The 25,876-nt window shown below is 43.0% G+C and overlaps 2 protein-coding genes across 5 annotated transcripts in view; one reads left to right on the top strand and one right to left on the bottom strand.

The window, feature by feature from the left end:
- Positions 1 to 10,603, top strand: part of ATIC (5-aminoimidazole-4-carboxamide ribonucleotide formyltransferase/IMP cyclohydrolase) — a 37,117-nt gene extending 26,514 nt beyond the window's left edge. The window contains exons 14-16 of the mRNA XM_020798999.3: positions 7,928 to 8,110; positions 9,592 to 9,747; positions 10,261 to 10,603. Coding sequence (XP_020654658.3) covers positions 7,928 to 8,110; positions 9,592 to 9,747; positions 10,261 to 10,380 — 459 coding nt within the window. The 3' untranslated portion in view covers positions 10,381 to 10,603. The remainder of the gene's footprint in view (positions 1 to 7,927; positions 8,111 to 9,591; positions 9,748 to 10,260) is intronic.
- Positions 10,604 to 18,524: 7,921 nt separating this feature from the next.
- FN1 (fibronectin 1) overlaps positions 18,525 to 25,876 on the bottom strand; it is an 83,787-nt gene continuing 76,435 nt past the window's right edge. For all 4 annotated transcript variants that reach the window (XM_072977652.2, XM_072977656.2, XM_072977659.2 and 1 more), the window contains 7 exons: positions 25,269 to 25,726; positions 24,505 to 24,643; positions 22,804 to 22,968; positions 22,069 to 22,194; positions 21,482 to 21,588; positions 20,513 to 20,623; positions 18,525 to 19,328 (listed from right to left, as the gene is read on the bottom strand). In XM_072977652.2, the coding sequence (XP_072833753.2) occupies positions 19,254 to 19,328; positions 20,513 to 20,623; positions 21,482 to 21,588; positions 22,069 to 22,194; positions 22,804 to 22,968; positions 24,505 to 24,643; positions 25,269 to 25,726 (1,181 nt within the window). In that variant the 3' untranslated portion in view covers positions 18,525 to 19,253. The remainder of the gene's footprint in view (positions 19,329 to 20,512; positions 20,624 to 21,481; positions 21,589 to 22,068; positions 22,195 to 22,803; positions 22,969 to 24,504; positions 24,644 to 25,268; positions 25,727 to 25,876) is intronic.

Genomic DNA, 25,876 nt, shown 5'->3' with positions numbered 1-25,876 from the left:
AGCACAGTAAACTACAACCTAATTTTAAGTGATCACACAATGCAAAGCCAATTTCCAAGCAGACTGTTCTTTTCTGGTTTCCGCTTGTACCTTTTTGGTTCACCATCAGGAGCTACTTCCCCTGCCCCTTTTTTTTTCTTTCTTCCTTCTTTTTGGTGTCAGTGAAAATGCTCCGCTTTAGTTTGTGGTAATCATTCATGTGATCCAGGATCTCACTGCAATGTCACAGAAAGATTGGTTTCCAGGATGAAAGGAAAGATCATAACCCCAGTTTAGCCTGACTTGAGCTCATATAGCTTCCCTGTGTAGACAAACCCTAACTTTTCCTTGACCACTTCAGTGATCAAGAGCTCACCCCCTCCTGAGGTAATTGGTTCCATTGTCGTGCTGCTCTAACAGTTAGGAAGTTTTCCCTGATATTCAGCCTAAATCTGGCTTCCTGTAACTTGAGCCCATTATTATGTGTCTTGCACCTTGGGATGATTGAGAACAGATCCTGCCCCTCCTCTGTATGATTGCCTTTAAAATATTTGATAAGTGCTATCATACTCCCCTCAATTTTCTTTCCTCAAGACTAAACATGCCCAGTTCTTTCCATCTTTCCTCACAGGACTTGGTTTTCCAGAGAATTTTACAGCGGGATAAGGCTTTTTTTTGTTGTTGTTGTTGTCCTGGCCCAGCAGTGGTTGTTCCATCACAAAAGGTCTGATGAAAGTAGAGGAAGGCAAGGACAGTGGTGGTGAACTTTGGCAGTGTGCGACTACATGTTCAGCTGTATAGGCAAGCCATTCTTGATGGCTCCTCTTGACAAGCAAGACAGGGAGTGTGCATTCGGGCATGGTGGTACACTTGTACAGTATCTTGTCTTTGCCTTTTGCTTCTGTGGGTCACAGGGCCTCCTCATAGCTTGCTGGCAAAACAGATCCAGCTGTATGAAACTTGCACCAGATGTGCATTTGCATTTGCAGAGTGGCTGTTAGAAGCTTGGCCGCAAAGCTAATATTCACAGAGGTGTCTGCTCCAGTGTTTTGTCTGGTAAGGTTAAAATGCTTTAGTAAAAACCAAAGGGAAACACTGCCACCTGTCAGTAGCATGAGAAATGCCTTTAGCTTTTGAAAGTAGGTGTGGAAGTACCCAGAGTGGTGTAGTGGATGCAGTGATGGACTAGGACTCAAGAGACCTAGATTTTAATCCTTCTCTCTCTCTCTCTCTCTCTCTCTCTCTCTGTGTGTGTGTGTGTGTGTGTGTGTGTGTGTGTGTGTGAGAGAGAGAGAGAGAGAGAGAGAAAGAAAGAAAGAAAGAAAGAAAGAAAGAAAGAAAGAAAGAAAGAAAGAAAGAAAGAAAGAAAGAAAGAAAGAAAGAAAGAAAGAAAGAAAGAAAGAAAGAAAGAAAGAAAGAAAGATGTGGCCATGGTAAGACTACTCCCCAAATATCTCACTTGCCTTGAAAACCCAGTCAGTGTCACTGTAAGTCAGGTACAACTTGATGGCACAGAGCACACAGTGGAAGGATGGAGGCATTTATGAACCCTTTTAAGTTTCATTTTCCTTTATTTGAACTGGGGCTGTGGAACATGTGGCTGTCCAGATGTTGCAGTCCCAAGGGACATGACCAATGGCCAGGGGTGGTGGAAGCTGGTGTTCAGCAGTACCTGGAGGGGCCCCCACATGTGGTTTTTTTTTTCCAATCAGAGTTATCTTTACATTTGTTGTTAAAAGGTACACTTTCAGTTGTCAAATGCAGCTGCTGTCTCTACCAGAGGCAGTTCTCTTACCCGTGCTTGGCATTTCATTTGCCCAGTTTAATCAGATACTTTCAAGGAGTCCAGGGGGAAATGTCATAGGGGAAGCATGCCTTGTTTCCTGAAATGAAAATGAAGCAATTCAGAATAGGTTGAAAAAAGGGGGGGTGGGGAGGAAGGTTGCTCAGATAGCTTGCTCTTCTCTTTGCTTAGTTGGAAATAAATTGAACAACATATACTATTCCGAGGTAGGTGTGCATAGAATAGGAACCTCTGCAGTGGAATGTTCTTGTTTTGATCTTGCTATTTTTGTGGGAAAGTATTTGAAGGAGCATCATGGGATACAACTGTGTGGCTGTTAATTTTCCATGTTCTCTTCACCAATACAATAAAATAGGACTGGTTGATTTTTTAAAAGAAGTTGCTTTTTCTTTAAAGAAGAATGCTGAGTGCCTTCATTTTCTCCTCCTCCTCCTCCTGTGTGGCAGCTGTCTGATCAGCCTCTGGAGATTTTGCAGAGGTAGCAGCATTTTGAACTGCAAAGCATTGTAATAAATGGAGATGCCACCTGCCGCGAAGTCAAATTCCGGTCGGCTTCAAGTGGGACCTTAGTTTGCTGTTAGGCCAAATAGCGTACATTTTTATTCTGTTTGTGTAGGATGTGCTCCAAGCTCACGCAGGTTTACTCTCCATGGCTGGTAAATTTTGAGCTGTACTTGTTTTCCCCTGGATATCAGATTTCTTTATTTATGCCAGCAGTTTTTAGAACATGTTAACATGAATATTTTTCTTTGAATAGAAAGACTTTTCATTCAGTTCATTCTGTGATTTGTTTGTGTGCTCAAGGGGGTTTTCAAAGGATAGGCTGAGTTGGAAAAACAATGGAAGAATAAATTTAGGATTCTTATCTTGCTCCTGTTTATTCTCTGTATGAATGATTGAGCTGTTTATGCAGTCATTGTTTCAGCTCATGCACATGAGAGTGCTCCCTTCTGTTGCAGTACTGAAGCTGCCCCGTGAGAGTCAACTAGAATGTGTTGAGATTTCTTGCTGTTATAAACAAGTCCTTTCAAACTGGAATAATACATTTCCATTGGCTGCTTAGGTATTTGGGTATTTGACTGGTATACTGTAAAGGTAACGATAAAAGGTTCCCCTTGACAATTTGTCTAGTCATGTCCGACTCTAGGGGGCGGTGCTCATCTCCGTTTCCAACCCATAAAGCTAGCGTTTGTCCGCAGACAATCCTCTGTGGGCATGTGGCCAGCGTGACCAGACATGGAATGCCGTTTACCTTCCCACTGTGGTGGTACCTATTTATCTACTCGCATTTTTGCATTTTGCATGCTTTTGAACCACTAGGTTGGCGGGAGCTGGGACAAGCTCTATATAGTTGGCCATATAAATGTTTAGTGGCTTTATGCCTAAAGACCAGGCCTGTGCCCAGAATAAGCAAAGATATAGGTAACACATTCCCTTGGTGCTGCTGGGTCTCAGCATAATTTTAGTTGATGGCAACAGATATGCCTCAGTTCTCTGGTTTGTGCTCTTTGTGATGTGTCCCAGCATTGTCCAGCTCCAAATTCAGAATGCAGAGGGTTCCCAGAATTGCTTTTCTTTTCCAAACTTGACACAATAGTTCACTTCCCTTTAATTAAAAGAGAGAATACTTAAACACATTTGTTCTAAAGCAAGGGTGTCCAAACCCCCCCCCCCCAGGAACTGTATAAACACGTATAACACATATATATCTTGCCACAAACTTTTGGGTGGGTGAGAACCATGTTTTGCTTTTAACAAACTGATATTCCTTTAAAAGAAGGGATGCATTTCACATGTGTTTTTGTTTACAAGCGGGATGCTGTTTTGGGAGGGTTCCTGGGCCAAAAAAGCTATTTTTTTAGGTACTTAATTTGAAGGGTAAATGGTGGTGCTGGAAATGGAATGGTGCCTTTTTTTTTGAGACAGTGGGGAAATGGCAGGAACAGGGGATGTAAAGCATAGACTTAATGGAACTTTTCTGAAGGAACTGAAATATTAAAACATTTAGTCTTGATTGGCCCTTTCTTCTTGAGTTTGCAGAGCTTCATCCAGGGTTAGAAGTTGCATGTTTTTCCTGCTGATTTTGCCCCATCCCCAGGTCATTTCCACTGCTGTTCAAGATTGCTCCTTAACTCTCCCAAGTCAATTTTCTGGAGGCAGAACAAAGAAGGGCATTTGGTGAAAACATTCCTCCCCATATTTCAGGAGGAGTCTTTCGGGAATGATATTCTGCTCAGCAGGTTCTCAAGAGATAGAGAGTAAAAGTATTCTAGGTAGATTGCAGTAGATGTTCAGAATCTATTGGAAGTGCTGTTCTGTATGTATGCATATGCATGTATGTGTAAATTGAGACCAGTTATAGATATTTAAACATAGGCAGCACTAAGTTTAGTAACGTTTATTGACTGTTGAGAATATGAGTCTTAGAGCCAAAGGTGGTCTTTCTTTATTCGTATCAAAGCATTCCACAATTTAAAATTCTGGGTGTATAAGAAATACAGGTAAAATTAAAAACAATTAAAATGTTAAGATCATTGGACATTTTTTGACCAGAAGCAGGCCACCTCAGCTTTGGCCATTTGCTAAGACTGCATGCCTTTTGCTTTACAGTGGTTTCTCCTGCCCGGAAGAGGGTGCCCCTGCCTCTTTTAATGTTACTGGTTCTGAATCCTCAGTCCTTAATAGAGTAGCCAAGATAGGCATTGCTGTTTCTATTTGCCTCTTATGAATGCACTGCTGTGAGGTAAGTGCTGGATTTGCCACACCCTGAGGAATAATTCTGGCACATGTGGTAGGTGTGGAAGTCTGGTTCCCAGTCAGTGGTGAGGATGAGGAGTGTTTGCCTGTGGTGTAAATTAGCTTGCGTGGAGGGTCAGTGAAGGACTGAAACACAGGGCCGGCATTAGACAAGAAGCCTTTTTAATTGAACAAGCGGAACATTGTGTCTGCTTAGGACATGGGATGTTAACCAAATCTACTCAGTCTGAAGTCCCGGGGGGGGAAACTAAGCAAGTGTAATGTTAGCTGGTGCCAAGAGCCTAGTTGTTAGTTAGGAGTTGATTATTAGTTGGCTGCTAAAGAAGGGCCAGAATTCCAGGTCTTTCACTCCCTGTACAGGGTGGGAAAGCATTTGTGTGTCAGGGGAGGGAGTGTATGTGTATTTGATGACTCTGGCATGAGCTAAGGTCACAACAGGAGGGAGACAGCAGATGATTCATTTATTTTACTTTGGCCTTTCACTTATGGCTTTAACATCTGTTGCAGCCTAACCAAGCTGGAAAGTTTGAGACACCGGCCTCTGACCATGCTTGTCCTGGGCCTGACAAGCCCTTTGTCTCTCTCCCCCGCTGGTACTTCTTTCCTAACAGTCTGTCCTCGGATGGAAGCTGGAAGATAATGCAAAATGTGGAGGGAGGGGAAGAAGAACAGGAAGCCATTTCTCAGCCCCTAACCCTGCCCTGCCTTCCCTGTTCTCATCTCACAGAGAACTGTATTGGGGGAGATAAAACTGTGCAGCCAACATGGAAGGCTACCACTGTGCCACATCTTTTCTAACCCTATTTAGAAGTGAAGGGGGAGAGACAGGGTGTGGAATCAGCTCAGGCAGCAACACAACAGTGACTTAGCTTGAAGGAGAATTTGGCTACCTTAGTGTTCCATGATCAAGTCGTGAGCCGCTTGTTTCCCATCACCTGTGCCTACAACCATTTCAGATACACAGTTTGGAAGAAAAACTACTTCTAAACTTCTGGGATTTGTAGTTGTTTGAAATTAAAATGCGTAGGTTTTGCTCTGTGCCAGTACAAAACTGGCCATAGTGTCTGGGTCAGTACATCGTAGGATGCTGCCATCATGTGGATGTTACATAGATACTGAGATGTCGTTTGACTGTAGCAGTTTGGAACCGTTGCCTCGGTTCATTCAATTATTCTGCCTTGCTCACCTTTCAGGGAGCTTGGAGCAATACCTGTGGCTCTCCTCCCCACATCCTATGAAGCAGATTGACAGGGGCTGAACTTGATGATCTATAGGATCCCTTCCACCTCTGCTGTTGCAAGATTATTAGATTCATCGGAGACAGTGGAACTGGGCCAAGGTTTTTCATTCAGGATTTGAACCTGGGTCTCCTTGGCCCTAGGCCAACACAGTAACAGTTGTACCGTGGACGGTGTTTTAGATGTTGCATGTTATTCTTTCAGTAAACATTAGTGGATCTCAGTCATCTTTAGGCATCAGGGATATTCAGTAGTGATTTCTGTCATTGTGGAGACTGGAAAAAAAGATCAGCGAAATTCTGCATTGCTGACTGCCTGGTTCATGCTCTACATGTCGTCTTACGAGTGCTTGGCAGTGGGCAGAGGAAGTCTTGTGTAAATTAGCCACTGGCATTAGAGAACCAAATATACATTTTGAAAATTATCTTCTCCTGCATGTCTGTTGTAAATTGCTGTCCAAGGCTACCTATTTTGAAGAAGGTGAGGTTTGTCCACATGTATAACAGCATATTAGGGAATTTGAGAGCTAAAAAACAAGAAGCCTGTTTCTGGATGGTAAAACAGGGTGGCTGGCCAGACTTCACACATAAGCCTTGGTCTTCCTGCTCTCCTACTTTCTGAAGGTGTTAGTAATGCAACAGTTAGGAGTGTTTTTAGCACCATACTAGTTGGTCCAGACCTTCCTGTGTAACAGAGTCAGTGGATCCTCTGGTTGTTTACCACCACTTCTCCTTCAGCATTTGTCAAGTAGTAGAAAGCAATGAGGCATTTTTATCTGCACGTCTGAATGGCTGAAAGCATTTCCAGAGTCAAAGAGGTCTTCCTGCTGTGCTCAGTTCTCAGGGCCTTTGGTATTGCTCAGTAAATGAAGCCCTGCAAAAGCAAGACAGTCTCCCTCAAAAAATGGCTGTTTGGCTGATTGGGAATGAACCTGGCAAGGGGTCTTTCATGTTGAACCTTCAAATCAGGAACACAGCTGATTTGAAGGTTCAACATGAAAGCTGTATAAGGTATCCAGTCTTCTGGTCTAGTTGTTATCAGATTGTTCCAGCAAAATTCAAAAATCAGATCTCCCTTTCCATTTAGATTTGCTCTGGTTTTCCATTCCATATCATTGTGAAGAAATGTTTTTAAATGTATGTATAGCTAAAATGGCAAAAGCAGAAAATGTCTCTGGGTCATGTGTGGAGACAGAGTCAGTGGGTAAATTGATGCCAAAGAGGTGCAAGTTTTGCATTCCGTATCTCTGCTTGCACCTATACTCACTGAGGCCCATGATGGAAGAAGGGTCGACCCCCAGTGCATGCAGTATATATTCTTCAGTCCCAAGCCCTGCCATTTCCCTTCTCCATTTTGTCATCATGTGTTCCAGCATTTCCAGTGGATAATTGAGCAAAGCTTGGAAAAGTTACTTTTTAGACTGCAGCTCCTAGAATTGGGTTAGAGGGATCTAGAGGTTATAATCTTCATGGTGTGGAGCTCAATTACCCCTTGAAGGCGGTAGTCCTAGGGGCATGCATTAAGGCGTAAGTCCTGTTGACATTGATGAGGCTTACTTCCCAGTGAATGCAGATGAGATCAGACTGTACGCTAGAGCTTAGTAATCTCCCCTTGGAACAATTGTGGCAGCCATGCTAGTTTCTGCCAGGTCTTCAAAGTTGCAGGGAGCTCCCTCTGGACTAATGAATTCTATTTGCTCAGCCGGAATTGCTCTGTTGGGCTGTCTTAAATATCTGTGTTAACTGCCCACTCTGACAGTTCTGAGCAGAGTCTGTAGTGCTACCGGAAAGTGAGACAGCTGTAATACTCTCTACCCTTTGGTAAGTTTTTCCCCAAGGGGTGGAAACCTTGCCCTAAACTCTTCCAATTTAACTGCTTTCCCAGCACAGGCTGGATGCCTAAAAACTCTCATCACTTGTATGCTTCGCTGTGGCGTCTTCCAAGGGGTGATTAAATAGAAAGCATACAAAACCTTCTGGATCCAGGAATCTTTTCCTTGTTGTTCCTGTTGAGCTGGTAAATACCAGTGACTTGGTTTGTGTAGCATTTGAGCTTGACTAGTTTGTCCTCAAGGGAAATGTTGAGGAAGAAAGCCACACATGCAAGTTCCTGATATGCCTTTGAACTATGGTTTTCTTGTGTATTTTAGGTCGTAGGCATCGGTGCAGGGCAGCAGTCCCGGATCCATTGTACACGCCTGGCCGGGGACAAAGCAAACCACTGGTGGCTCCGGCATCACCCACAAGTGCTTGCCATGAAGTTCAAAGCTGGGGTGAAAAGAGCTGAGATATCCAACGCTATTGATCAGTATGTCAGTGGGACCATTGGAGAGGTAAAACTGTAGGATAGCCTGGAACCTTATACTACATTCCCATCTTAATTAAGCCTCCTTGGAGTAAATGCGGTCCACAGTCCTGAGGTTTGATGGGTTTGGTCCCCATGATTGGTATCTTTGCATCTCCCAGAACTGGGGCTAACGTGTGGCCCGTGAGCCTCCAGAGCCTAAGAGAGAGCTAAATCCCCAGCCATGGCCCTCCTATTCCTTTAAAACCTATGAGACAGTTTTTCTTTCACGGTGTAATGGGAGTCACCAGTGGGTCTCAAGGCTACAGATTGTGCAGGACCATTTTGCTTGACTGGACCTGCATGACGGCTGACTCTGTTTTAGTGGAGATGGTGTATTTTTCTTTTCTCTGCTATATTGACAAAATTTGGTGAGAACACCAAAACCAACATGCAGAAGGATGTGTGCATTTCCCTCCCAGCTTTCTTGAAGGGCAGTTTATTTTCTTTTTTCCTCCTTCTCTTGCCTCATGGCTTTTGAAGTATTCTTATTCAGAGCCTGATGGCCCAGCAGTTAAACTGCAGTAATGCAGTCATGACTCTGCTCACGACCTGAGTTTGATCCTGAAAGGCTGACGTAGCTGGCTCATGATTGACTCAGCCTTCCATCCTTCTGAGATTGGTAAAACGAGCACCCAGTTCAATGGTGGGGCATATGTGAGGCAATGTGTAGCCTGACTAATTAAATTGTACACTTAGAGAGTGCTTTAAGCACTATGGGGTGGTATATAAGCAGCACACTTTGCTTCTTCAGATCCTTTTAAAAAATAAATAAATTATGGGTTAGCCTCTTTGTACCAAATGTTGAATTTGGTGCTCTGATACTTGTGCACAAACCGGAGTAGCACAAAACAGTCTAAACAATGCTGGACTAATTGTAATAGAAAACTGTGGGTTTTTGTTAGTCCTTCTATGATGACTCAGAATCTGCTGAGAAACGGCTATAACTCAAAAGTAGGCCATCTCCATTTGTATACAGAGGGTTCCAGGATTAATCTCCAGGAAAGGATAGGAAAGACCTCATCCTGAACATCTGGAGAGCTGCCACTGAGATGTTAAAGTTCACCACCTTGGCCTAAGTGAACCAATGGTCTGACTCAGTGGCTCAAATCCATTAGTAAGCTGCAACTAGAGTAGGCCCATTGAATCAGTGGGAATTTGATGAGTCAACATGTATATGAATTACAATTGATTTAGTGGCCATGCTCTAGTTGGCTCATTATAATTGGATTTCAGTCGATGTAGGGTAGGTTTCTCTTTTCCTAACTTAATGCATTTCAGCTGTTGGTTTTCCTGAAAACTGAAGTAGCAGCTCTACAAGAGATACAGACTTTGTTATAAAAGGAGTACCTTTGCTCACAGAGGGTTGCTGAGAAAAATACCAGGTTCTGTTTCCACTGCGTTGGCCAAGAATTGGAGAATTAAATTGTCTCAGTCCAGCAGATGATTTTTAGAAATTTGCTTCTGCAGGATGAAGACCTCGCCAAGTGGAAAGCGCTGTTTGAGGAAGTCCCAGCTATGTTCACCGAGGCAGGAAAAAAGGCATGGGTTGAGAAACTGAAGGGAGTTTCTCTCAGCTCGGATGCATTCTTTCCTTTTAGGGATAATGTGGACAGAGCGAAACAGGTAAGGCTGTCAGAAGTGTCTCTTTTCTGGGTTGTGGAAGGAAGCTGAGAAGGAGTTGAAGGGCATCCTGTCAGTCATCTACTAGTACATCATGGGCCCTGTAACCAATTTGGATTGTGTAGTTTAGGACTGCAAGCACTGGTGGTGATTGTGGGCAAGGGTTATCTTAATTCAAGAGATGACTGAGATAAATTAATCCAGCCATCTTCTGCAGAAGAAAGGAGATCAAATTTACAGAAGCAGTTGGCAACTTATTACCTCCAGTTCATAGTCTGCAGTGCCTTGCAAAAGGAATATTTTCATATTTTAACATGATTTATGATCTGCAGCATCTATAAACTTTGCAATTGGAACAGTCTTTGCTTCAAAAGTAGCTGATTTCAGAAAAGCCTGCTTTTCCAGAGATTACATTGTCTTGGATGCTTTGTGCAGAATTCTGCAGTAGCTAATGAAATGGTTCCATAATTAGGTTGTTTCCCCACCCACCCACCCACCCTTTTGTCTTCTCATCAGAGTGGAGTCCAGTTCATTGCTGCCCCTGCTGGTTCAGCTGCTGACCAAGTTGTGATTGAAGCCTGTGATGAGTTGGGAATTACTCTCATTCATACCAACCTCCGTCTGTTCCACCACTGATGTTTTCCAGAGCATTTGCAGACATTCCTCTTTGCTTGTCTATTTACTGTCTCCAGCAGTGAAAGCATCTCTTCTTTCCCTTTTTTAAAAAAACAATCAGTCTTCAGATGGCATATTTCTTTTTAAAATCAGTATACAATGAACTATATATTGGGAACTAGAAACAAAGTAGTTTAACCTGTAAAGATTGTTTTGAAAAATAAATGCACAAATCTATTTGTTAGTATTGTGTCTGAAATCAAATTCTTTATACATTCAAGACATGGACTTTTTTTGGCATCACAGTACAGAAAACCAACAGCTTACTGGGGGAAAAAGATGATCAACAGGCATTATGCATAGAGGGTGAATAGTCTTTAAATTAGAGGTGTAGTAACCCCCTTCCCAATCTTGCAATGTTAATATATCAAGTGCCCTTGCAGCCTATTATGGAAAATGAAGGTAAGGACTTAACACCATTATGGGTTCTTTTTAGTAGGATGCTGGTCAGACTGGCAATGCGTCATGTGGGGATGTAGGGGGCATGCAGACTTCAGTTCACTTGTGTGCTTTGCTAGGAACATCGTTAAAAGCACCTACAGTATATGGCAGAAATCGCTTCATGTGTTTTTGCTCTCATGGGAGCTAATGGGAAGCTGTAACTGTACCAGTAAGTGAACAGTTGGTCTCCTTTGGAGGATGGCATTGCTTTTGCACTTGATTTCATGTCCCTCTGTGTTGTAATAGTCTTCATCTTTTTCAGCTCACCTCCATCCAAATTTTGAAGACTAATTTTGCTACCTTGACAGCTTCCGTACACAACACTAAAGTATTGTTTGATGGCAGAATGGGGGAGGGGGGAGAACCTTTGAAATCTGAAGCCTCTTACCTTGTAAACTGGGAATTTCAACTTGCTTTCAAAATAGTGCAGTAATGAATCAAGTTACAAGATAAATGCTGGTACATTAAACTATGGCCTTTGGAAGTCATGCTTTGCGTTTACTAGAAATTATTAATTGTAAAATGACATTAGAGATATGTATTTTCTCCAGTGTGATGGAAATAGCTTCTGCCCTGTCAGCAGTGGAATCTATAGTATGGGTAAGTAATTACTGCTTACGAAGAGAAAATAAGTGGGCAGCCTGTATTCTGGAGTTTTGGTGGTGGTTTTATATTTTAAATCTCCACTGTGAAATACCTTGAGGCAAATGTTGTTTGAACTTTTGTTTGCCACAATCTGATACAAGGGTTTGAAAGAGCACAATTAGAGTTCTTGATGTGGAGAATTATTCACAGTAGGCATAAACCTCACCAAACAGCATAAATGATTCCATTTCTGAAAGATTTATTTTTCTCCAAACAGGAAAAAGGAACTGTTCAAGGCAGGATGTTTTTATGTGTCTGGAGAAAGATAGGCCTTTGGTATATGCCAAGTTTCTTTGAACTTTATGTTACCACTAATGAATATAGACCACCTCATCAAGAGTGTTTTTAAAATAAGTAAAACCAACTGATTTGGAATATATTTGGTGCCTGGATAGTACAGTGAGTTGGGTACCTGGCTAACCAGAGACCTTTGGGTAGTGTGGGCGGCATGTAAATCAAATAAATAAAATAAAATAAATAACCAGAGTCTGGGACGTTGGTTCCCTCCTGTGCCTCTGGAGAGAACAGCCAGCTTTGTAGCGTTGTGAAGTTCCAGGGTGCCCTGTCCCCTGGGAGGAGGGAAGGGCAAACCATTTCTGAGCATCTGTACCTAGAGAACCCTGGAAAGGGTCACCATATGTAAGTAGGAATCAACTTGACCGCACATAATCATTATTGCCGTGGCCTCTAACACATTACAAGTGGGCAACGAGCCTTCGGTTTCATATGGACAGCAAAAATCCTCAAGGTCGCTACAGTTGAGTAGTATTAGTGAAAATGTTTTGGAACCTACAGGTCCAGTGTTGCTGTAAAATGACAAATTAAGTAGCATCCAGCTCACCTAAAACTGTGTAGAAGATGAGAATGGGATGCAGCTCCTTGAGAAAACCAAATAAATGTTGAATCAATTCAAGTGAACTAGAACTGACTTTGTAATAGAAGAGCTCCCCATTCCTCTTTGGATCGCTTCAGTCTGATGGAAGGTGGAGCTGTTGGTAGCTATTAGTGTTGATGAGCATTCCGTTCTCTGGAAAAATCCATGTGCCTCTGTATAATGGTTACTTGGAAGCACAAGAAGAATCACAACCATGGTGAGATCATGCCCTGCCAGTGGCTTCCCAGACACACTTCCTTGGCCACTCAGGGTACAGGATCCTGGGCTTGGGAGGCCTTTGACCTGACACATTTCAAGTTTGATCATAAGTTGCGAGTGGGGTGGTTTGGGTCTCAACCTGAGTAAACAGATATCCTCCTAGATATTTGCTCTGTGTGGGAAGCACAGAGCCGAAACAGCTCGGAAAGCTCTGGGCTGTTCTTTGTCCTGGGCTGTCCAGGGAACACTTCAGCTTATCATAAGATGTGTCATGTTGGAGTTTTCTGTAATTGTGCTCATAAGAATATGGCTATGGATTGGACCTTAACTGGTTAGGCAGAAGGAACATGTAACTTGTCACATGCTCAGGGTGTGCAATTTTTATTGATTTGACCTACATCCCTTCTTTCTCCCTGAAACTGACTCCCAAGGTGTCTTCTGTTGAGAATTTTGATTATAATGTGTATTCTCATAACATCAGCAGAGTAAGAAGATATTGGTTAGCAGAGATACAGTGGTGCCTTGCTTAGCGATTGCTTCGTTTAACGATGTAATCGCTTAACAATTAGTTTTTAGGAGCGATCTTGTGCTCCATTTAATGATGTTTCCTATGGGCGATTTTCGCATAGCGATGTTTGGGACCTTGCTTCGCATAGCGATGACAGTTTGGGTCCCCCTGTTTTGCTTAACGATGGTTTTGACAGCCTCGTGTTGGCTGTCTTTTAAATGTTTAAAAATGTTTTTTAAAAGGTTTAGAATGCTTGAAATCATAAATGCACTTAATAAACCCTTTGTTAAACTAATTTGACTTTGTTCTGACTCTTTTTGAATTTGTTGTAATTTTTCCCCCCCATTGAAATGCGTTGAATAGGTTTCAATGCATTTCAATTGGGGAACCACGTTTTGCTTAGTGATGTTTCCTATGGCGATTTTCACTTAAGGACGGCAGTCCGTTCCCATTGGAACGGATTATCCAGTTTTCAGTGCATCTCTATGGGAAAACACATTTCGCTTAGCGATGTTTTCCCATAACAATGTTTTTTTTACCAATTAAAATTGTTAAGCGAGGCACCACTGTACTTATGACACTATGACACTGAGAGAGTAAAACCAACAACTTAGTCTGTTTACATACATATAGACATTCCTCTGGCAGCATAACATGACATGAAGCAACACACAGCATAAGAAAAAGTGATCTGACTTATAGCAGGTAAAAATGTTCATTTTACACATGACTTATGTACAGTTCTGTGACCAATCAGAAAATACATTCCTTCATTTTCTGTCACACCAAGTTTCATCATGTACACAGCTGTACAACATTAAGTCTTAATCCTTGATACCCATACCTGAATACAATCGGTACAGTGACTCAGGTAAAATCAGCCATTTTACATTTAACTATACAACATTAGTATTTAATACATTTTCATATCAAAATCTCAACATCTTCCTCATATAAAACCGTATCAGTCCATACTGACAGAATGAACAGTAAGCTTTTCTTTCCTTAGGAGGGGATAAAAAGGTGGAGTTTCTTTAATTCCTATGTTCTGTGGAAGAGATTGTCACTCTCGCATTGGCCTTCCCAGCCACACTAGACACTGTTCCAAGACCTCCATACAGAGCACACTACCATAGTCTCTCAAGACTGAAGGATGCCTACACATCTGTCTCAGAGGCCATGCTTTCCACTCCCTGGAAGTTAAACCCCTTGGCTACAGAATGACTTTCAGAACCGGGGGCGGGGGTGACTTGTGGGCCACATGGCGCAAGCCTCTGCTTCATGCCACCCGGAACTGTGGGGTCTGCAACAGATGTCTGCCCAGCTCCTGCCCCTCTAATCAAATCGGCTCTATTGTCAGACAGAGCTGATTGTCATGAATTTCTCCTGGTATTCTACTGAAGCTTCTGTTAATGTAGCTTTGCTCGATTTAGTCTAGCCCAGGGGCTAGACATGCCACTTTTGTGGCCTACAGCTCTCAAGATTATTCAGCCAGGATGGCCATTGCTGGGGTATTCTGGGAATTCTCTAAACATGTAACATTTCCAAGTTTTGGTGCAACAACCTCTGTCTGGCTTTGCCTCAGTCTAAACATCCTGACTTCTTTGACCCATTATTTACAGAGTTTGGTTTTCCCTGCCCTTCCTGCTTTCATTAGCCTCTTCTGAACCCCTTCTAGTTTGACTCTGTCGTGTATAAAGTCTGAGATTCAGAAATGAACAAAAGTACCCCCATGTGAGGGCTGACCTGTACTGGAACCCGCACGCTTTGCAATTCAAAGACTGTTGTTTAGATGAGGCAGCTTAAAAGGTGCACCAGCTGCTTTTTTGGCTGCAAGGGCAGTATTACAAAGGAGACACATGCTCATCTCACTCCTGAGATCCATTACTAGTGCCTTGCCATCAAACCGGATATTCTTCCATCCTCTCTGCATGTATGTCAGTCATGTGGGGGAGGAGGAAATACCACAACTTTCCAGTGGTCTCTTGAGCTTTATTTGGTTTATCAGGCTGGTTCCCCATTTCATTAGGGTCACTTTGAATTTTATTCCTGTCTTCTGAAGGGTTTGCTGTGCCTCTCAGTTCTGCCCTTTCCACGTATTGAAGAGATTCATCCCAAGTACAAGATCTTACTGGTAACCTTCCAGTTTGATGAGAACTGTTGGACATTTTCACTTTGGATATGGGTTTCCAGCTAATTATGAATTGACCTTATCAGTGCCATCATTTAGCCTGCATTTACACAGTCACTGAAGCACAGGAGGCTTGAGATTCATCCAGTTATTGGGTTTGTATTCATGGTGGGGAAAGTGAAAGGTTTTCTTTTGTAATACACACACATTCAGAAAAGAGCGAACGAAGAATTCTCCAGTAAATAAAGTGGCCCTAAGTATTTTCTAATTTCTGAAGTATGTACCAACAGACTTGGTTCCCACACACACACACACCTCCTGTTTGGTACTCAAAGTTACACAGTTAGGTCCAGACATTCATGTTACAGTGAAATAATGACTATGGGCTTAAAGTGCAGACTCTCAGCTTTAATTTGGTGGCATTCACATCCAGATTAGAGGAAGGGTTTAAGAATTACAGCTATTTAATATGTAGCCCCCTCTTTTTTCAGGGAAACAAAAGTAATTGGATAGTTGACTCAAAAGCTGTTTCATGGATTGGTATGGGTTATTCCTTCATTATTTCATCCTCAATTAAGCAGGTAAAAGGTCTGGAGTTGATTCCAGGTGTGGCATTCCCATTTGGAGCTATGAACTCACAACATGAGTTCAAAGGAGCTCTTAATGCAAGTGAAATAGGCCATCCTTAGGCTGCAAAAAAGAAAAAGAAAAAAGAAAAAAGAAAAAAAGAAAAGAGAGAGAGAAAGAGAGAGGAAAGGAATCTGACAGAGAGACAGCAGGAACATGAGTGGCCAAATCAACAGTTTGGCACATAATGAGAAAAAAGAACCAACTGGTGAGCTTGGCAACACAAAAAGGCCTGGATGTCCACAGAAGACAAGCGTGGTGGACGATCGTAGGATCCTTTCCATGGTAAAGTAAAACCACAACATCCAGCCAAGTGAGGAACACTCTCCAGAAGGTAGGCATATCATTATCCGAGTCTACTATAAAGGGAAGACTTCACAAGAGCAAATACAGAGGATTCACTACAAGGTGCAAAACATGCATACGCCTCAAGAATAAAAAGGCCAGATTAGACTTTGCCAAAAAATACCTTTAAAAGCCAGCACAGTTCTAGAGCAGAATTCTTTGGACAGATGAAACTAAGATCAACTTCTACCAGAATGATGGGAGGAAAAAAGTATGGAGAAAGCTTAGAACGGTTCATGATCTGAAGCATACCACATCATCTGTGAAACACGGTGGAGGCAGTATGATGTTATGGGCTTGTATGGCTTCCAGTGGCACTGGCTCACTAGTGTTTATTGATGATGTGACAGAAGACAGAAGTAGCCGGATGAAGTGTATAGGGATATATATTGTCTGCTCAGGTTCGGCCAAATTCAGCAAAGTTAATTGGATGGTGCTTCACTTCACAGATGGACAGTGACCCAAAACATACTGCAGAAGCAAACCAGGAGTTTTTTTAAGGCAAAGAAGTGCAGTACAGTATTCTGAAATGGCCGAGTCCATCACCTGATCTCAGCCTGAAGAATCATGCATTTCACTTGCTGAAGACAAAACTTAAAGTACAATCAACAACTGAAGACAGCTGCAGCAAAGGCCTGGCGAAGCATCAGGAAACTCGGGGTTTGGTGATGTCCATGAATTCCAGACTTCAAAAAGTCATTGCCTGCAGAGGATTCTCAACAAAGTATTTAAAATGGACATTTTATTTATGACTGTGTTGTCCAGTTATGTTTGAGCCCTTGAAAAAAAAGCCCCTAAACTGGTATCAGTTCCTAAACGTTTCATACAATAATTTTGTTTAACCCTTTAAAGATGATACTCTGCACTTCAGTTGCATCTCAGTGGTTTCATTTCAAATCCATTGTGGTGGCATACAGAACTAGAATTATGAAAATTGTGTCAGTGTCCAATTATTTCCAGACCTAATTGTATTTCCATGTGTGTAACAGCAAATGGTGTTTCATTTTTAAGTATATCACTCAATTATGACTGTCATTTTCTGTAAATATGTGTGTGGACTAACATCCTATCTGTAGTGGTGTTGAGAATTTTGAGACCCACTGTGTAACAAGGCTATTAGATGTAAAGGTTACATCAGACTTCGCTACAGTCACCAAAGCCTTTGGTGGTTATTTGCCTAGGTTGACCACTGCCTGTTTGGCTCGGCGATTATACCAGATTCTAAATATTAACTTATGGATGGGGCTGATTAAAGAGAACTGATGGGCTGGTGTGACTGAAATATTTAAAGCATAAAAAGAAATAACCATACTGGTACATTTTAATGAAAAGGTATCTGTGCCCAGCCTCATCTGGTTTTCACGTGACACTGTTACTTGAAGCAAATACTGCTTTGAAAACTACAGATGCACTTTTGATGACTGCTCTCTAAGGGACGAGAGGCCAGATGCAAAATTAATAGTAATTTGAGCCAGAATGTTAGTTGTAATTATAATGGTGCCATAGTTACTGTGTGACTTTTTTCCTAGCAGAATTCACTGCAATCTCTAGTCTAGAAGTGGAAAGGCTTTTTAAAAAAAGCCATTGAGCTTATTTTTAATCTTTTGAAGGAAGCAGACTTAGAAAGCACAGGCTCCCTTTATATCCTCTTCTGTACCACCACCAAATGCTTTGAAAGTAGAGGAGGGTCACTGGGCTTCAAGCCTCATTTCCAGCCCATCCTGCTGCCCCAAAGCAGATTCTTTTACATCAATTCCTTCTCAGACAAGACCCAATGTCACCAGTTAGAGTGGGCCACAGATGCAAAGAAGCAGCTTGCACCAATCTTCTAGCATGGCGCAGGAAATATGGAGCCCTCCATGTGTTTTGTACTATAACTCCCCTAATCCCTGATAATTGGCCACACGGTCTGGAGCCCATGCCTGCCTCCTGCATAAAGCCAGTGCCTCCCTCTCACTTTCATAGGCTCTAATCATCCTGTTCTCCTTTTTGCTTCCCAATGTAGTTGCCTTTCCTTTAAATCCTCAGAAAGATTTCCTCTTATCAAATGCAGCTAGTCCATATTAGGGTGAAGTGTAATTCTAAATTTCCCTTTAGCCATGAAATACCTGGGGCCACTTGCCTGAAAAAAAACTGGGGTGAGGATATGAAGGACCTTTTGCTACCTGGAAGCAGGGCAGGATAAAGACGTCTAATCCTAAGAATGTTGAAAATGCCCTTAGTCAATGGCATAACAACCCGATCACTGATCCAGTTTGGCATTCCCCCATGCCTGGAATGAACGGTTGCTAATGACAAGCAATTTGACAACCAACTGGTTTGTAAATCTTTTTATTAAAAGAGTTGTTTCCCACAGTAGTAAAGCTTTGGCACTTACAGTATAAAAAATAATCACTGATCATAATTATACCAGATTCCTCTGTCAACGGTGTACTAAATGTCTTTTAATATAATTTCCTGTAGAAAAACACTGAGGCAGGCGGGGAGGGAGGGAGAAGAAAGATCCACATTGATAAATAACAGTACGAGATACAAACATACCGCTAGGGAAAGAAACTAGGATAATTTAGAAAGATTAGAACTGTGCATATTTTAAATATCACAGTGATAGGGTATGCAGTTTCTACTGATAGCTGCACTGTTAGGTGAACACAGAATTCAGGCATTTCATTCCCTGCTCTCTGTTTTTGGGGAGCCGCCTCCCCACAGCCTTTGATGGTTTCTCGTGTAATGCTTACTGATGGCCGAGCAGTTTCTGAGTTAGTAAAGAGTTGTCTTGGGGAGAATACTGAATGGTATTGAAACACTTAAGAGCAAAACAAACAACCCCAGACAACATAAACTATCTGTTGTGAAAAGAACTCTTGAGACTCTCCAAAGATGGCCGCCCTTGGAGAAGCTGTGAATTGAGCAAAAAAGCTGAGAAAGGGGCCTGGCCACCTTGCAAAAAAAGAGAAAAAGATCTGCCTCCTTCTAGCAGTGTTCTAGAGTGGACAGTCTTGGCAAGTTGACCCTTCTTGGCTGTTCTTCAGTCTGGGTGGGTGTTAATCTCCTCGCCGGATTTGCGCGTCTGATTGTAGATGTAAAGGGTAGAAGCACTCGATTGGACAATGGACATTCTGTTGGGAATAAGGTGGAGGATTAAAAAACATATCAACGCTCCCAATTCTATACAAGGCAACAGGCACCTTGTTCAGACAGATTACAAAGAATGTGCAATTCACACTGTGGGCTGTAAATAAAAGACCTGGGGGGGGAGGGATTGGGGATAACTGATTTGATCAGAGGATTGACTTAACACAGCTACTTGGACTTGCATCCTGTATAAAGTGCTGTTAAAATGCTTTGTATCAGTTCATTTCTACCACAAGGAATGGAAATGTTCCCATATTGTTCATCTTACTTCCTGTCACTCTCATATAATGATATTGGATTTGACACTGATGATTAAACATCCTTTCATCTCCAGACAGCCCCACTTCACTTTTCTGTCTCTCTCCCTGCCCCCCCCGCCCCACTCGCAATTCACTGAGGAATCTCACAAGAACAAGTCTATTAACACAGTCTATTACACAGAGCCTCGTGGTGCAGTGGTTAAACCGCTGTACTGCAGCCAAAACTGTGCTCACGACCTGGGGTTCAAATCCCAGGTAGCCGGCTCAAGGTTGACTCAGCCTTCTATCCTTCCGACATCGGTAAAATGAGTACCCAGCTTGCGGCGGGGGGGGGGGCAATGTGTATTTTGCATAATTAACTTGTAAACTGCCCAGAGAGTGCTTGAAGCACTATGGGGTGGTATATAAGCAGCACACTTTGCTTTTGCTTTTTGCTTTAACAGGCAAAAGAGACCTACATTTGCAACAAAGTTCATATAATAAAGTGACACTTCCAGAAGTCACTACATGACGGTATAGGCTGGCAGTCCTTCAGTATTTTTGCTTATTGAGGATGGGTTTGGTGAAGCCCCATCCAATGGCTGAACTTGGTGGCAAAGGGGCCCTCCAAGTATTTTTGGACTGCAACTCCCAGCAGAATTGGCCAACACAGTTAAGAGCAAGAAGTACGGGAAGCTGCAGCTCAACCGCTGGAGGACCAGACTGCACTAGACGGCTAAAGCAACCCTAGATATGACCCACGTCTTCTATGGGAAACCAACACATTAAGTTCAGGATGTAAGTGTGATAAAAGGATGGTGGGCATGCATTGCTTGCTTAGAGGGGAATCTAAAGGCCATTGATAAAAAAAATATACTGAGCGATCTGCAAGAGACACGCTGTCACACAGATGGGGATTCTGTACTTACAGTATTGGTCGTCTGTGGCTGTCTCTGTGTGTGCTGGGGATAGGTATGTCCAGGGGAACCTTCAGGTGAGCTTGCAGCACCAGGTCTGCGGCAGTTGTCACAACGCCAGCCCTTTTTAGAAAAACAAAAAATGCTCAGCACATGTTACACAGTGGCCACCACCTAGAAAGTGGCAATGAAACTCTTGAGCATGGCTGTCCCTGCTGTGATGAGGTTTTTGAAATAACATGTAATAATAGGCGAAGACCACTGCTTAACAGAGAACTGTTAAAAGGAGAAGTGGATACACTTGATACCACTTCACAGCTGTTACTGTGTGCTTGTGTTGTCACCCCTCAAGATCCCTCTTAATTTATGTTTGGATCACTGGTTTCTGCCCATGGGAATCAAGAAACCCTAACTGTATATGCAAGATCACAATCTGAATAAGGTAGAAGTGCTGGTTCCATCCCAGTGTTAAGTTCATTTACAGTGTTTTCCCTTGGCAGAGATGTACAGTTAGAGGTATTCCTCTCTTGCCGTCATTTGGCAGCTACGGAACCTGGCCAAATGAAAGACACATTAAGCCATACGAATTCAAGCTGACGCAACCAGTGCTGCAGCACCTGAGTAGGTTTTGGTGACCTTCACACAGTACTGCAAATACTCGTTTCTCAACATGATGGCCAAGATTGGTCAATCAAACACGAGCATGATGGCGAAACAGGGCAAAAGGCCCAAATCCCAGAAAAAAAATTTCTCACCTAATTTCCCTGTTAATAATTTCATGTGCTTTTCCTGCTGCGGTTCATTAACTCCTAAAATGTAACGCGCTATGAATATAAAGACCACAGAGATCAAAATCCTGCGTAAAAGCATCTGGTAAGATTCTGAAGCTAAGTGTGCCTTTCCTTCCCCTGCCCCTCCTTCTCACTAGATCAACCCATGATCTCTATTAATAGCTCTCAACATAGGTAGAGAAATGCTTACCTGCTGTCCTCCATAACAAGTGCAGGAGCAGATGGCCCCAAGGTATTCTTTCTGCCACTGCTCTCCAACTTGGTATGTTTTGCCCTCATCGTAGCAAGTTGCTTCATCTGCCCAATGAAACAAACAAACAAACAAACAAACATGATCAAGATACAAAGCATCTTGTACCTCAACACTCACTCTACGGGACCGTGAGTCCGCTCAAGAGTTTCCAGCATAGGTGCTAGATCCATGAGGTAACATGGAGAGAGGGGCAATTAAAACTGGGCAGAAGTTAGATCCTTCTGTCTTTGCTTGCTACAGAACATAGGACTGACTAGTCACCCATGTCAGCTTCTCCATCTTTTCCTGCTCCTCTTCAACAGTTAAACACTCTTGTAGTAGGGAACAAAAATTGTTCTGTAGAACAGGAATCAGAGCCCAACTTTTCATACTGGAGGCACTTAATTGGACTATTTTGAATTCAGATAATAAAAATTCCACTTTTCACAGGAAGAATGCAAGGAAATAAAGAGCTATTAGTAGACAATGCCAGAATACAAGAAATATTACTCTTATAGATCAAGAAAAGTGCTGTCCATACATACGGGCTTCACACTTGAATTCTCCTTTTCCATTTCCCAGGCAGGTGCAGCTCATCATCTGTCCATTCTCGCCCTGCCTGTCCCACTTCTCGCCAATCTTATAGTTCACGCCACTGTCATGACACCACTCTGAGCAAAACAAAGGGAATGGCAGTCAGATCAATAGAAGGAAGACAAATCACCTGGCACAGCGGCTGGCTCTTGAGCATTGTTTGACATCTCGTGTTGATTACTGGTTGTCTATTGGGGGCCTGGCCATCTAAAAAAGTCTGTGAGTTTTTGCAGATGGTGCTGTTATGCAAAGCCATATTTTAACCATGACAAAGCAAGATATTCTCTCCAGAAACCACAGCAGTCAAGTGAAAATGAGAAAGTGGGCCTTCTAATGCACAGAGTAGGCAGAAGTTGTTGTTGCTCACTTTTCTTAGAAAATATCCTTTGCCTCTGTGAAGGAACACTGGGGCGAGGAGATGGGGGGGGGGAGGATTTAAACCACACCCATTTGCTATTGGTCTCCACAATTTCTTCCCTACTCTGAAACTGGGAAAGCACCTCTTCCAGGAAATGCCAGGAGCCTTTGAATAATGGAGATCATCTGATACAACTGTGAAAACACAGGTGGATGATTACTTGACTTATGCTTGGCACAGGAGGATCAGTTTTCAGAATCTCCTGAGAGAACTGTGTGTCTGAACACTGAAAAAAAGAGGAGCCAAATCAACAAAAGAAGCTACTCACTTGACGAGTCACATCTGAAATGTCCACTGCCGAGGCCTAAACACTGGCACCAGAGTTTAAATCCAGTCTCAGACATTCTTTCCCACTCTTCCCCAACAGAGTAGAATGACCCAGTAAAAGTATCATAGCATGAATCATCTGTGGGTTGGTTTAACCTTTCAGAAACTGGAAAGTTAAAAAAAAAGAGAGAGTGTGAAGTTATATAACAACCTGCAGGACCTTTCAGATTCGTTTTTCCTGCCCCAAAAGGCTGCCAGGGATAAAGATGCTGCTTTTCACTAAGAAACTGATCTCTTTGGAATGACGATTCTCTGTGAGCAAGACCACAGCCTGGAATTCTACACTTAAGGCACACACGTTCTCCCACCCGGACTTCCTCCATGCTCTCTGCCATGACCCCAGCCAAGTGGGCACAAGTGAATGCTTCTCCACCCATTCTACTACAGACGTCCCAGCAAGGCAGGGTGTGAAAAAGGATTATAGGGAAGGGTAATAATTGGGTTCATGCAGACACTTGCTCCATCTCAGAAGAAAAAAAAAGCCTATGAGAAAGAAGTGGTTACCCTCAGCTGCCCTTTTCTTAGCTGCAAGCAGGCACCTGCAGGGTGTCCCAAGTTCAACCCTGGGCCTCTCCAAGCAGGGCTGGGAAAGACCCCTTGTCTGGAGTGCTGCAGAGTTGCTCCCCATCACATACGTTTGGAGGGCAGCTCCCTCATCACCAGCTATACTGGCAGAGGCTCATGGCAGCAACAGGCAAAACCACATAAATGTTCATTTCAGACTTACTTTCCTACCCCATGTTCTCTCCTGCCTAAAAACAGTACATGAGACAGCTAACCTACCTTGGCCCCTTGAAACGTACAGTGGGGTCTCGACTTACAAACTTAATCCGTATTGGAAGGCAGTTCTCAGGTCGAAAAGTTCTTAAGTCGAATCTGCATTTCCCATAGGAATGCATTGAAAACCATTTAATATGTATCTGCTCTTTTCGTCCATAGAAACTAATGGGAAGCTGCTATTCCGCCTTCTGCCACTAGAGGGGGATATTTTTTTCTTTTTTTTTCTTTTAACCTAAGATGACTTAGCTTTTAAAAAAAGGGAAAAAAAGAGTTCATAACTCGAATCTAAGTTCGTAAGTCGAGTCCATATAGTCCTATGAGAGTGGTTTGTAAGTCGAAACGTTCGTATGTCGAGCCGTTCGTAAGTCGAGACCCCACTGTAGATGAAAGGGGAGAATAAGGAAAATACACTTTTGAAAAGAAGAAAAACAGGAGAACTTGCATGGTGCAGAATAGGATTCACTTCCATTGGGTAACCTTGAATCCATCCGTTTTTCTCAGCCTAGCCTACCTCACCACTTGCTAGGACAAACAGAGATGGATGCAGACATGCTTATGTTGGGCGTGATCCATGTACACCACTCTCAGAGCCAGGAAAGAATGGCAGGGCTTAAATTCAATAGCTAAAACAATTAAGAAAAAGATAACTCAGGGCAGAGGAGTCACTTTTGGAACTACAACTCCCCAAATCCCCTCATCATCCTATCTACTAGCCATGCTAATTGGGGGATTCTGGGAGTTATAGTCCAAATAGTAACTTTTTCAATCTCTGCCATTGCAAAAATATTTTCCCCTCACCTTAACAGAATACACAAATGTCTCATTTACACTCCCCGCCCACAAATGCTGTGTTTCCACTTACCAGTATTACCCACTGTGACCACCTCTTCAAGAATTTTATGCCTGCGACGATTTTTAATTGCTTCCACAATGATGTTATATGTGGCCCCTCTTGTAAGACCAGTGAGAGTAGCACTAGAATATGTGCCGGGGACTTTGATCTGCAGGGTGAGAAAAATGTGAAACACTCCAATGATGTCTTTTCCTTTTTCAAAGAGGAAAAGCCTGCCTCCAAAATGTTTTATAGCCAATATGTTCTATGGACTTGTGGTTTTCTGTTTCTGTTTTTGAACAATCCAATACAGAGGTAGCTTCTGTTTATGCAGATGCACCATTGGTAGATGGGAGCACCTTGATTCGGTTCTTGCAAACACAACACCTTCTCCCTTTCCTATACATACAACTGCAGCACTCAACAAGAACAGGAAGGGATGAAGGGGGTCAGGTTGCCAGTGGGCCCAGTTTCTGATGCCACTGTAGAGGTGGCATGCTGCAACCCATGGATGTTTTGTGTGCTCAGCTACCAGGGAACAGCCTCCAGGGAATTTTAGTCCCAAACTGTAATTTTATGCATTTAGGAACTAGTTTTAGCCACCCATCCCATCCCACTCCTGCCATTATCTCCCTTTCTGTCTTTGACTGTAAGTTCCCAAGAGAGAGGAGTCTGCTTTGTGTCTCTATGGAACTGCAAAGTGGCAGTATTACTGATGACGCCATAGTAATAACTGGGGCAATGCAGCATCCAAACTCTGCGAGTGCTTTTGGAAACAAATAAAACACAGTTACCTCTGTTGTTTCCTCTTCAGTGGTAACAGGCTGACAGGAGATGATGTATTCAGAGCTCTCTGAATAGGGTGTCCATGAGATGGTTGTCTCAGACAGGGCTTCTTGAGGCCTTGTGTAGTTATTCCTGGGCAGGAGGGTGTGAGGATAAGAAGGCTGGCCCACCTCTGGAAGTTGCACGGGACGACGGTGCACCGTTTCAGGCCTTTCACCTGCACTCGGTCTGCGCCCTACTGGAGTTGCAGCGGTGGTGGGAGTCCGAGACCCATAGACTTCCACAATGACTTGACCCGGATTGGTGATGATCGGCTCTTGGCCTGATGTGGCTGGAAGTTTGATGCCATTTCCATTATCATAGGGGTGATTTGGCAGATAAGGAGTGTTCTCCACAGAGGGCACATCCAGGTTCCCTGATCCACCTTGGCCAGGGTGTGGAAGTGTCACCAGCCGGGGAAGCTCATCTAGCAGAAGAAAGGTTACAAGCCATGAGGCCAGTTTCCCAATGCCTAAGCACATGCTGCATTCATTACAGAGAAAACTAGGCAGCTGCACCATCAAACACTTGCTTAATTTGAGCAATTAAATGTTAGCATCGTCCTCAAGGGGGCTAC

This window comes from Pogona vitticeps, chromosome 1, assembly GCF_051106095.1.
Source record: "Pogona vitticeps strain Pit_001003342236 chromosome 1, PviZW2.1, whole genome shotgun sequence".
Lineage (NCBI taxonomy): Eukaryota > Metazoa > Chordata > Lepidosauria > Squamata > Agamidae > Pogona > Pogona vitticeps.
This window is presented reverse-complemented; position numbering and strand designations above follow the sequence as displayed.